General features: G+C 39.3%; 1 protein-coding gene across 1 annotated transcript in view; it reads left to right on the plus strand.

Annotated features, from left to right (window-relative positions):
- The window catches only part of FRAS1 (Fraser extracellular matrix complex subunit 1), a 461,640-nt gene that overhangs the window by 171,654 nt on the left and 276,258 nt on the right, over nucleotides 1–13,728 (plus strand). Inside the window, exon 4 of the mRNA XM_081241677.1 lies at nucleotides 3,965–4,057. Within this exon, the coding sequence (XP_081097803.1) occupies nucleotides 3,965–4,057 (93 nt within the window). The remainder of the gene's footprint in view (nucleotides 1–3,964; nucleotides 4,058–13,728) is intronic.

The raw sequence follows: 13,728 nt of genomic DNA on the forward strand, positions 1-13,728 counted from the left end.
AGGAAAAGCATCTTATCTGGGAGGAGAACAATGATTTCAGTTTGGGGCACATTGAGTTTGAAGTGTTCGTGGAAGAGCCAGGTGGATATGTCCAAAAGGCAGCTGGATGTCTGAGTCTAAAGCTCAGAGGAGAAGACAGAGTTGGAGATATAATGTGGGTATCATTAGCAGGGAGACAGTAGTGTAAAGCTTTTGAATTAATGAGCTCATCCAAAGAGATTGTGTGAAAAAAGAACACAAGACCAAGGGTGGAATTTGGGAAGCACCGTCATTTAAGGGGAGGCGAACATAAAAAATGGGAACTTAGGAAGATTAACGAGACATGGTCAGAGAGATAAGGGGTAAGAGATTATCAGAGAAGAGAGCAGTGTTGTGGTAGCCAGGAGAGGAGGGAGTTTCCAGAAGGAGTTTGTATCAACAGTGTTGATCCCAGGTAAGGAAGTTAAGTGGGAGAAGAATTTAATATGATCCATTGAATTTGGCAACATGTAGGCCACTGGAGGCCACACTGAAGTTGGGGTCATTGAAGTGGTGGGACTGTATGCAGAGGCTCGAGGAGTGAATGGGAAGTGGGCAAAGGAAGGCCAAGTATAGGCTACTCCTTCAGGGAGCTTCACTGAGAATGGAAGAAAGAAATGGGATGTTAGACAGACACCACCACATCCGTGAAGTTTCTTTGAACCTCCCATCCCCAGCCATCGAGCCTCTTGGGTGATGTTGTGTGCTTTGTGCTTGCCCTTTTTACAGCCCTTGACCAGACTGCAAATGCTTGTTTATTTGTCTGCTGAAGATGCTTAGTCAATATTTTTAGAATGACCAAACAAGGGAAGGGAGAAGGTTTTGTTTTGGCTTTTGATATTGCTATGAAAGAGACATGATCACCTTGAGAGGGAAAGGGGGCTGACCTAGAAGAGAGAGAGAAGTTGAAGATATGGGGGATGGGGGAGACAGAACGACAGAATGATAGAACTGGAAGAGGCCTTTAAAATGGATTTAGTCAGTCTTTCTCATTTTATAGACAAAGAAACAGACTTTTAGTTGTTTAGTCACCTGCTCAAAGATACAGAGCTAGGGGGCTTCCCTGGTGGCACAGTGGTTGGGAGTCGGCCTGCCAATGCAGGGGACACAGGTTCGAGCCCCGGTCCGGGGAGATCCCACATGCCGCAGAGCAGCTGAGCCCGTGCGCCACAACTGCTGGGGCCTGCGCGCCTGGAGCCCGTGCTCCGCAACGGGGGAGGCCACCGCGGTGAAAGGCCCGCACACCGCGGCAAGGAGTGGCCCCCGCTCGCTGCAACTGGGGAAGGCCCACGCACAGCAGCGAAGACCCAACGCAGCCAAAAAAAAAAAAAAAAAAAAATGATACAGAGCTAGACAGTGGCACAGCCATAACAAGAACCTTAGTCTCTGGCTCATGAGCCAGTGTAATTTCTACTCCACCACGTCTTTCCTTGTGTATCTCAGGAACATGTGTTGTTATTCGCATCTTCTGGGTACACTTACATTAGCTCATGGCACAAGTTAATGAATCACTATTGTATTCTAAACTAAATTATTACTGTTATTAATAGTAACTTGGGTTCCTATCATTTTTAAAAAACTTTAAAAAGCCCTTTTACCATGTATGTTTTGCTTATAGATTGACTGGAAATAACCAAGTGTCAATGGTAGCTCTGCTAGATATTTGTATCTATCTATCATCTATCTATTCATCCTATTAACCATATATAATAGATTCTGTATTCATATCCTATATCCATATAGAATAGCTAGCTATAGAGTTAGATAAATAAGGTCAGAGAGAGAGACAGAGACAGATAAAGACTGAGAGAAAGAGAACAGAGGCATTTAGAACATTGACTATCTAACCCAGTCCTGTCAGAACCAATCTTTAGGATCTCTGAATAACATATATACAAAGAGGACAATGCCATGCAAAGGGGTGCTGTATTACATTGTGGGGTTTCGGCTGCAAACTTCAATGCAGACAGGAATAGTGTTTACCTAATCAAGCTGTTGTGAGAGATTTTATATATATATACATGACATATATCTATGTATATGTATACACACACACACACATATGCTTAGAAGAGTCCCTGGCTATCCTAAGTACTCAGTTTTAGCTGTAATTATCACATGATCATCATCGTTATTGTTAGTTGGTTCCTCTAGATCCTAGGCAAGCAATCTTCATTGATGTCTCTTGCCCAAGTGGCCACTTCCTAACGCTCCCAGTGCAAAGCCTGCAGGGCAATAGGCTTATGTGTTCCCTGCAGCCCACAGCTCACAAGGCTATGCAAGGTTACATGGTTAGGTAGCAAGAACTCCCTGTCTTTCTTTCTCCAAGTGCCACATGCAGAATTCTTTGCTCCTCCTTTAGCCCCAAATCACCTCTTTCATGTTCCAACAGAAGTACAATAGGTAGATGCAAGATAGAGAACATCCACTCACAAATAAAGAATATCATATCATAAAATGAATTATGAGGGCCAAATCTGAAGACCAGTTTTTAAATAAATCAAAGACAACTAATTTGGGGGCACAAAATATCTCTTGAAGTCCTCAATTTTTCCTGCCTTTCTCCCTCGCTCCCTGCTTCCATATTAGAATACAAACAACACTTGGATTATCTCATTTTCTATCTGGATGCTTAGTGGAAATTAGGTTAATGTATTTTCTATATTTACTGTCTTAGTGGAAGTTAGACAAGTGTACGTTCTACTTGGGGTTCAGAGGGCACTTTTGTGAATAGTCATTAATGTTGAGCCATATGTACAATTTTATAAAATCCCATATCATATAGGTTTTATCCTTTATTAAGCAAATAAGAATTTGGTGATCACTGATACTGATGTATTTATCTGTTTAGTGGATTAACAGTTGTGAAATAGTAGTTCCATTTCCCACCCACTCTTGAGGATGTAGTTATGTACAATTAACATTCTCTTGTAGGTACAATTCTTTTTAATGGAAGCAGCCCCAAATAACAAAGAAACATTATGACTTACATAATTTTTTTAATCTACCAGCTGAATTCTTTGTAGACTTTTATTCTGTGGACAAGTCATGATTTCCTGGTTAATTCAGGATCTCCTAACATTTTTTATCAAAATCACTAATTACCTGTTCTGCCACATCTCTGGACTTGAGGAAATGCTAAGTGGAAGAGCAGGTTGAGTCAGAGGGTCTAATAGAAGGATGGGGCCCCAAAGACACATGTATGTGCCATAGTTTTAATAATCTTGGATAAACAGATCCTTCACAGTGGCAAACAGATGGTTAGTTAACATGTGACAACTTCCCAATAAATCCTAAGGTATCACGTGGAGGCCCATTCCCTTAATAGTGTCACATATTGATAGGAAACACAATTGCAATTATAGAAACCCTGATAAACAATATAGATCTTTATTGGAGCCCAGGAATTCTATCCAGCTCCCCACAGTACGTGGGATACCTCCACAGCCATGCTGTTTCCTCTCCCAGCTCTGTCCTTCAGTCACCTGCCCCTTGTGCTTTGCTACTCTGTGTCCCAGGTAAAAGTGAACATTAGAACTTTAACTACCCCCCCGCTGGCTCCATCAGGCATCTATAGGATGTTAGAAGACCTGCCAGCTCTGTGGCCCTGCCCGCCCAAGTCTTCTCTTCTCTGTTTTAGGGAAATAGAGCTCTTATCTCACCCCCACTGCTTTTCTGGTGTGACACTCAGATGGAGCATTTCTAGTGAATACAATTCTTCGCTTCATTACATGTGAAAAGATGTAGACAGTTTTCAAGGAAATTACTTTCACAAGGGGGTTCATTTTATCTTTGAGAGCAGCTCATCTTGACAGAGAGAATCCTTTTTGTTGGTGTATTCTGTTTATCCTGTTTATTCTCACCCATGGAAACTCATGAGAGTTAGTGAACCTGATGTGACTGTTCGTTGCTGCTATTTTACACTGAGCTGTTTTTAAATGCTCAGGGGGAAGTGCTTCAAATACCCGCCAACCAGTGCTGCCCTGAGTGTGTGCTGAGGACTCCTGGATCTTGCCATCATGAAAAGAAAATTCACACGGTAAGTATTTTCTGACCCATGGTTGATTCAGTGTCTGTAGATCATTGACAAGGTAAAGCTGAGTGCTAAACTTGTGCCAACAAGAGAGGATTTTTTTCTCCTTTGGACTGTGGAGGACCTCAAGCTTATTTGGCTTTCCGTGGGCATTTAGGTTTCTTGAATAAGATTACAACTGTCCTATTTATTCCATAGGCCCACATAAATATTTGTCAGTTGAATTCGTGTCTGCATAAAGAATAGTCTGAGAATGTTGATGATGAAGAAGTTGTAATGCTGAATAATAAAAGGGCCACCTTGCCTTTGTGTACCCCATACATTTTTTCACTTGATTTTATAAGCAACCCTGAGTAGGTGAGTAGAGCAGATGTTATTACTCCTGTGTTAAAGATGGAAAAGTGGAATTGCAAAGACTATAAGTTACTTGCCCCATATATTACCAATAAGTGGTGTAACCTGGCCTAGAGCCCTGGTCTTTTGTTCCTCAAGGAACAAAGGGTGGAGTTTCTAAACTTCAGCACTATTAATACTTTAGGCTTTGTCGTGGGGACCATCCTCTGCATTATAGAATGGTAGCAGCATCTCTAGCCTCTACCCACCAGTTAGTATCCTCTGAAGTCCTGACAACCAGAAATGTCTGTAGGCATGGCCACATTTCCCCTAGGGGGCAAAATGAAAATGCTCACCTCCCCCCCATTTAGAACCACAGTACTAGAAATCAACCCTGAAGTCCTTTTATTATACTTTCTCATTCTAGATCCTGTAGGATTAATTTAGAGATACTAAATACTGATTTAAAAGGACAATTGCAAGGTTTATAGTAGAAAGTATGAAAATTGGATGGCTACAATTCATCTCCACTCATGTCTACATGCTCCCCCGAGGCAGCAGGTGAAGTTGAATGTGTTAGAAAGAGGCTCTTTGCTTTAATCTTCATCTTCCACCTGATACAAAACTTTCCCCAAGTTAGTGTCTCTACCCATTCAGGAGAGAGCATAGGTTAGCTGGATTTGATATACCTACTCTAGGCTGCTATTCAGCATGTGTACCTAAAACTCAGTGAGTACAGTGCACTTTCCCCGTGGGACAGGATCACCTCACTTAAGCCACTGTCTCCACATTACCTGAGGAAGCCACTCTTTCACTTCTGCACAATGTATTGCTGAATGATACCCAAGCAGGATCTGTGCCTTCATACCATGTATCACCTTGTGCTGCTTGATTCAGTCTGCATTATGTAGGGTGGTGGAAACTTCACACGCCACACAAGAGGATCCCTTGTGAAATGTAAAGTGCTGAAGGGCAGATTGGTGACAGAATTAATGCCAGTTCATAATGGTTGGAACAGGTGTGTGGTTCAAGGTCAGAAACCTCAAACTGAATCTTTCAAGTGAAAGAGCCCTAGGATCCAAAATAAGGCCAGGATCTGGGGGAACAACAGACATCTCAAATAAGAGGTGGTTCCAGGGACATGAGACATCAGAGTTCAATGACTCTTTGCATGGCCACTCTAATGACACTTGTCATTTGCTTGCTTGTGTTATGTTCATGCACATGTGCAATCTTCTTATCTTGAATTAAGAGTTCTGAGAACATTGGCAATATTTTGTCTACCTTCATAGTGAGCCTCCTTGCCTCCCACCTAACCTGGTGAACTTTTCCCAGAGTAGGTGCTCAATAAACATCACAACTCAAACAATGAGTAAATCCCTTCTCCAGCTTATCCATGTCCTTGTCCCAAGGGCATGTTGGTCTTAGACCAACTAACCTGTGTGGCGGGCAGTTCAGGGACCACAAATCTGCTGATGGGTTAATTAGAAATCTGCTTGGTGTCCTACTTTTTGTGGAAGAGTTTAGAAAGTCCTTCTTCTCCCTGCCTCCCTTGCAATTCACCCCTTCGGCTCTGACACAGTCCATGGGAAGCTCTAAACTGGGTAAGATCATGTCCATGCCTTGTTTTCCCATATGCAACTTTCAGAATGTACTCCCCTGAGAGTGTTATATTTCTGGTACTTGATGTAACTGAGAAAAAGGCTGAATTTCCGGAGTTGTACTTTGAAGGGAAAAAAAAATCTCTAGTGGTCTACTTCTTCAAATAGAAACAGAAGAATGATTTTTTTTTTTTTTTTTTGCGGTACACGGGCCTCTCACTGCTGTGGCCTCTCCCGTTGCAGAGCACAGGCTCAGCGGCCATGGCTCACGGGCCCAGCCACTCCGCAGCATGTGCAATCTTCCCAGACTGGGGCACAAACCCGCGTCCCTGCATCGGCAGGCGGACTCTCAACCACTGAGCCACCAGGGAAGCCCTGATTTTTTTTTTAAGTTGAGACAAAATCCTTGAATTTTAGTCTTAATAAAGTGAAAACGATCATGTTTCTTGTCTTCCTGTTCTTCTTTCCTCTCTTTCTTCACCTTTTTAGATTCTTGCCAAATTTTTCTTAATATTATTCATTTCCTTGAGTGGGTTAAATGCTTGTCTGGGTTGGGTCTGAATCTCCCCTTGTCACTTGCATCACTAGGTTTTTTCCTGAATCTTGGAGACTTTTCTGTTTTGCCCCCTTGGCTTGCTTGGGAGGCAGTTTCCAGAGCACCTTCCTCTGCCGCTGAACAGCGGTAATCCTCTCTCTTTAGCCTCTGGCTTGCATCCCATAGGACGAGTTATGGAGACTCTGTCCCAGTAGTTATGAAATAGCCTGGTGCTTTAAGAGCTTTGGAATGGTGAAGTGGAAGCTTTCCCCTAAAAGAGAGATTTAGAAGAGGCTTTAGGATAGAGCAAGTGTGGTGGGAGGGGCATCTGTTAAAGTGATGCTGTCCCCAGAGAATAAAGTTGAAGAGAAGGAAAGTCAAAGGTGGGTTGAGCTCAGGGAGGCATGAAGAGGCCACCTTTAATGAAGCAGCCTCGCCTCATGAGGGGACCTCTTTTGCTGGCATTGTGGGCAGCACCTTGTACAGCTGACGTTCCAGCAAGTCAAGTCCCCACATCTTCTCTGGAGTGAGGAAAACACTTGAGCCTTTTGGCTGACCAGGTTATTTAAGTTTTGCGTGGGCTTATTACAGCCAGCATTTGGGTGACTATTTCATCCATGACCTCTCAAAGCTACCCTTTCAAATTAGCTTTTGGATCTCTGCCCAGTCTTGCCAACCAGTTAGGGAGAAAAGCCTGAAATATGTTTTCCTAAAGAGTGTTGGAATGCGTTCTTTTCCCCACAAATTAGCCTGTGAAAGGGAGGAGAAAGGACCTTTAACCCCTTTCTTTTCCTCTTTACTAACTTAATCTCAGCACCAGTTAATGTCATGTCTTAGAAGATGGTGCTTGGAGATTCACTGAAAAAGAAAGTGGCAGGTGGTAATGCCCTAGTGCCCACATCCGATTGAATACAGGAGTGTGGAGGGAGAGGTCTGCTTGCTTTGCCTGTCTGTGAGGCTGAAAGGTGAACTAATTTATGTGTGTGAGGCAAGAACTGAATACTGAATTCTGCAGCCTTGTTCTCTTCAAAGTAGAGGATGTAATTACAATATGCATGGAACATCTCCAGGTATTTAGTATTCTGGATCTATAACATCATAACAGGAACAAATTATAGGAAGAAAAATTATTTTTTTGTTCTGTCAGTAAGCCAGGCAAATACTTTATGACCTTATCTTTCCTTTGGACTTATGTCAACAGCCAAGCCGACTTGTTATTTGGCTATGCAGAAGAATATATGTAAGATATTGTCTGCAGAATGTGCTTTTGGCCAGTGTCAAAATCACATGTTTTCAAAAGGTATTAATGGTATTAAGATGGCACAGCTACAACACAGGTCTTGTGGGAACATTGTTTTGTGTACGTATTATTTCTTGATTTTGCAGAGCTTTCTTTGCTTGTTACAGTGCTCATAAAAAATACAGCTTTTGTAAATGAGTATAGAAAACACTGAAGTTAAAAAATATCTACCTGTCATCTATCTCTATCTATCTATCTATCTGTCTATCTATCAGCATGTACCAAACCCCTTGATCTCTGGTCTGCCTCTGCTGAGAGAGGTGTCACTGATTTAGGGATAAGAGTAGGAGATGAAAATGGAAGGGACTCATGTGACTTTTCTCAAAGAGAGGGGTGAGAATACTTCCTTTCCATCATTCTGTGCACTTTGGATCACTGTCTGGGCTTCTGTGGCTTTGACATCAAGAGTGGAGTCTCCCTGACGAATGTTCTTTGTTTTTCCCATAATTCTCAAGCTTATTGTGAAGGGAGAATCCCTTGCTTAATTTTGTCTCTTGAGTCAGATAATAGATTCACATCATTAGAGAGCTTGAAGGTACTGAAGAGATTAGTTAATTCAGCCCTCTCATTTTACAGTTGAGAAAACTTTGGTGATTGACAAGTCATTATAATTAATTTTTGTGGCCTCATCTGAGAGTTGGTATGATTGCAAATGTTTAAGAAATGACAGTTAGTGTTTCTCAGTAGTGACAAAAACAAGCTCTTGTTTTAATGAAATGTCTAGATGTTTAGAAGCAATCTCCTAACTTTTAATAAAGATATTCACTTCAAGTTGTTTTATAAGCAGCTTTCAAATTTTACTTTATTTAAGATATGTAAATGATTCATTAGATATTTTAAACAGTACTTTGCTCTCTGATGACTAAAGTGAATATTCGTTTATTGGTGAAAATTTGGAAAATAGAAAAGTATGCAAATGGAAAAAAATCCACTAGTAATCTCCAAGCTATGAAAACCACTATTGCTTCCTCAGGTTTTTTTTTTGTTGCGGGGGGTGGGGGGGGTGCAGCTGGCAGTGAATATGGGTGGATGGATAGATAGATAGATAGATAAACATGTTTTTACCTAATTGTAATTATACTACGTATACAGTTTATATCTTCCTTTTTTTATATAACATTATGTTGTAAATAGTTCCCCAGCATTCTCTTGGAGAACATGATTTCCTATTATTAGGCATTTGGGTAGCTTCCAATATTCACGAAAACATTTCCAATTTCACTATGAAGAACAATGAGATGGAATTCCTTGTATTTAAACTTTTTGGTGTGTCATTGATCATTTTCTCCAGATAACTTCTTAAAAGTGAAATTAGTAGGTCAAAGCATCTAAAGATTTTGAGTATTGAAGCTGTGACATCTGTGGTCATTAAAATTCAATTTTAAGTTGTCTGTGTCTAATGATAAACCCAGTGGGACTATCATAGATAGTATAGCTTCTTTTCAGGTCTGATTACCTAGGGTAAGCCCCGCCTGGCTGAGTTGTTCAGTTGCTATCATGAGAGAAGGCTCTGTGTAGAATTCCACTCCATTGCCTCTTCACTAACAATAGCTACTATGAATTTTAAACACTTTCCATATCTGATATTAAAAGGTATTATCAAATTTTATTTTAAATAATATTTCTTTGCAGTTAATAAAGTTGAATATCCCATAAGCTTGTTGCTATTTTTTTCCATTGGGATTTTTTTTTCTTTTTCTTTAAATTGAGGTATAGTTGACTTACAATATAATATTAGCTTCAGGTGCACAGCATAGTGATTCAATATTTTTATACATCATGAAATGATCACCACTATGAGTCTAGCTACCGTCTGTTATCATACAAAGTTATTACAATATTACTGACTATAGTCTCCATGCTGTACATTACATCCCCATGAGTTATTTATTTTGTAACTGGAAGTTTGTACCTCTTAGTTCTCTTCACCTGTTTCACCCCCACATATCCCCTCCGCTCTGATAACCACCTGCTTGTTCTCTGTATCTGAGCTTGTTTTCATTTGGTTTTGTTTATTCTTTTGTTTTGTTTTTTAGATTCCATATATAAGTGAAGTCATACAATATTTGTCTTTCTCTGTCAGACTTATTTCACTAAGCATAATATCCTCTAGGTCCATCCATGTTTTTGCAAATGGCAAAAGTTCATTTTTTATGGCTGAGTAATATTCCTTTGTGTGTGTGTGTGTGTGTGTGTGTGTGTGTTTGTGTGTGTGTGTGTGATATCTTCTTTATCCATTCATCTCTTGATGGACACTAGGTTGCTTTCATATCTTGGCTATTACAAATAATGTTCCAGTGAACATTGGGGTGCATATATCTTTTTGAATTAGTGTTTTTGTTTTCTTCAGATAAATACCCAGAAGTGGAATTACTGGATCATATGGTAGTTCTATTTTTAATTTTTCCTCAAAAAGTAAATCTCCATACTGTTTTCCAAGTGACTATATCAATTTACATTCCCACCAACATTACATGTGGGTTCCCTTTTCTTTACATCCTTGCCAACACTTGTTATATCTTGTCTTTTTGATAATAGCCATTCTGACAGGTATGAGGTGATATCTCACTGTGGTTTTGATTTGTATTTCCCTGATAACTAGTGGTGACTAGTGATGTTGAACATCTTTTCGTGGTCCTGTTGGCCATCTTTATGTCATCTTTGGAAAAATGAATATTCAGGTCCTCTGCTCATTTTTTAATTGGACTTTTTTTTATTGAGTTGTATGTGTTCTTTTTATATTTTGGATATTAACCCCTTACAGATGTATCATTTGCAAATATTTTGTCCCATTGAGTGGGCTGCCTTTTCATTTTGTGGAGGTTTCCTTCACTGTGCAAAAGCTTTTTAGTTTGATGTAGCCCCATTTGTTTATTTTTGCTTTTGTTTCCCTTGCCTGAGGAGACAGAACAAAAAAAATATTGCTAAGACCCATGTCAAAGAGTGTACAACCTATGTTTTCTTCTAGGAGTTTTAGGATTTCAGGTCTTATATTTAAGTCTCTAATCCATTTTGAGTTTATTTTTGTATATGGTATAAGAAAAGGGTATAGTTTCATTCTTTTACATGTAGCTGTCTGGTTTTTCCAGCATCACTTATTGAAGAGGTCATCCTTTCTCTATTGTATATTCTTCCCTTCTTTGTTGTAGATTAATTGACCAAAGTGGTGACCTTATTTCTGGGCTCTCTGTTCTGTTCCACCGACCTATGTGTCTGTTTTTATGCCAGCCCCATACTGTTTGATTACTATAGCTTTGTAGTATAGTCTGAAATAAGGGAGTGTGATACTTCCAGCTTTGTTCTTCTTACTCAAGATGGCTTCAGCTATTTGGATTCTTTTGTGGTTCCACAAATTTTAGAACTATTTGTTACAGTTCTGTGAGAAATACCGTGAGTATTTTGATAGAGATTGAATTGAATCTGTAGATTACTTTGGGTAATATGAACATTCTAACCATATTAATTCTTCCATAGCATGAGCACAGCATACCTTTCCATTTCTCTTTCAATTTTTTCATTGATGTCTTTTAGTTTTTAGAGTACAGGACATTCACTTCCTTAGTTAAATTTATTCCTAGGTATTTTATTCTTTCTGATGCAATTGTAAATTGGATTGTTTTCTTTATTATTATGTAATTACCACATTTATTTTTTTATTATAGTCTTTGTTTTAAAGTCTGTTTTGTCTGATCAGAGTAGTGCTACTCCAGCTTTCTTTTCATTTCCATTTGCATGGAATATCTTTTTCTATCCTTTGCCTTTCAGGTTATGTGTGTTTTTAGATCTGAAGTGAGTCTCTTGAATGCAACATATAAATGGGTCTTTATTTTTTTTTAATCTATTCACTCTATGTCTTTTGATTGAAGCATTTATTCCATTTACATTTAAAGTGATTATTGGTAAGTATGTACTTGTTGCTATTTAGTTAATTGTTTTCTGGTTATTTTGGGTACTTCTTTGTTCCTTTCTTCTTCTTTTAGTCTCTTCCCTTGTAGTTTGATGATTTTCTTTTTATTTTTTGTGTATCTATTGTAGATTTTTGGTTTGTGGTTACATTAAGGTATATATACATATATATATATATATATATATATATATATATATATATGGCTGTTGGTTTTAAGCTGATAGTTACTTAAGTTTGAACACATTCTAAAAGCACTACATTTTTAGTCCCCCCCCACATGTTTTATGTTTTTAATGTCATGTTTTACATCTTTTTACTTTATATATTCCTTAACTACTAATTGTAGTTTTAGTTGATTTTACAATTTTTGCTTTTCAAATTTTACTTGCTTTTTCAATAGTTGATCCATTACCTTTACTATATATTTGCCTTTACCAGTGAGGTTTTTTTTTGTTCATATATTTTCATATTTCTAGTTATGACCTTTTCTTCTCTGCTTAATGAAGACCCTTTAACACTTCTTATAAGGTCAGTTTAGTGGTGATGAAATCTTAGTTTTTGCTTGTCTGGGAAGCTCTTTATCTTGTCTTCAATTCCGAATGATAACCTTACTGGGCAGAGTATTCTTGGTTATAAGTTTTTTTCCTTTCAGCACTTTAAATATATCATTCTACTCCCTTATGGCCTGCAAAGTTTCTGCTGAAAAATCAGTTGATAGCCTTATGGGATTTCCCTTGAATATTATGCATAGTATTCCTCTTGCTGCCTTTGAAATTCTCTCTCTGTCTTTTGCCTTATTAATCATGATGTGTCTTGGTGTGGATCTCTTTGGGTTCATCTTCTTTGAGACTATTTCCTTCCCCATGTTAGGGAAGTTTACAGCCATTATTTCTTCAAATAAGTTTTCTGCCCCTTTCTTTCTCTCTCCTCCTTCTGAGATCCTGATGATGCAAATGTTAGTATGCTTGATGTTGTCTCAGAGGTTCCTTAAACTATCCTCATTTTTATAAATTCTTTTTTTTTTCTTTGTGCTGTAATGATTGGGTGATTTCCATTAGTCTGTCTTCCATGTTGCTTATATATTCTTCTGTAATATCTAATCTGCTCTTGATTCCCTCCAGCATATTTTTCCTTTTAATTATTGTATTCTTCAGTTCTGATTGTTTCTTTTTTTATATTTTCTATCTCTTTGTTGAAGTTTTCACTGTGTTCTACCATTCTTCTCCTAATTTCTATAAGCATCTTTATAATGATTGCTTTGAATTCTTTATTAGGTAAATTACTTTATTTCATTGGAGTTGTTTTTCCTGGGTTTGCTTCTGTGAATTAGGTGAAACAGTTATCTCTCCTGGTCTTAAAGGTGTGGCCTTGTGTAGAATTGTTCCTATGTAGATTTTGTGTGCCAGGTGGCCTTGGCAGTTGTGGCTGGAGCAGGATGGCAGGGGTGGGTTTTAGGGCATGTCAGTCAGGGCTGGGGCCTCCCTGGCAAGATGCCTGGAACTGAAGTGTACACTGGCCAAGGCTTTCCTGAGCTGGATTGGGGCTGCTACCTTGGTGGCATGGCTAGAGGTGGAGTGGGCACAGGCTGGATGGTGTGCTGGGGCCACCTTGGCAGGCCGGCTAGAGGGCCAGGTTCTTTTCAAACCACTGCCTCTGTGCTGGGACTCAGAGAGAGTGAGTTTGTGCATAAGCCCTTTAAGAAGGGAGTCTTGGTTTTCCTATAGCTCTCTGGCTTTTCCCAATGTAAGTCCCACAGGTTTTCAAATCCAGTTATGGGGTCTCATCTTCCTGGTGCAGGTCTCAGGGCTGTGGTGCCCAATGTGGGGCTGGAACTCCTTACTTCTTAGGGAGGTCCTCCAAGTTTGTGATATTCATTTGGCTTTTGAGTTTCCTGCCAGGGGTATGGGTCACCTCCTACCCATCTTAATGAGGTTTTTTTCTTTATATCCTTAGTTGTAGAAGAGCTGTTCTGCTAGTCTACAGGTTGTTCTTAGAGAGAGT

Source organism: Mesoplodon bidens (assembly GCF_964165515.1).
Source record: "Mesoplodon bidens genome assembly, chromosome: 1".
Classification (NCBI taxonomy): domain Eukaryota; kingdom Metazoa; phylum Chordata; class Mammalia; order Artiodactyla; family Ziphiidae; genus Mesoplodon; species Mesoplodon bidens.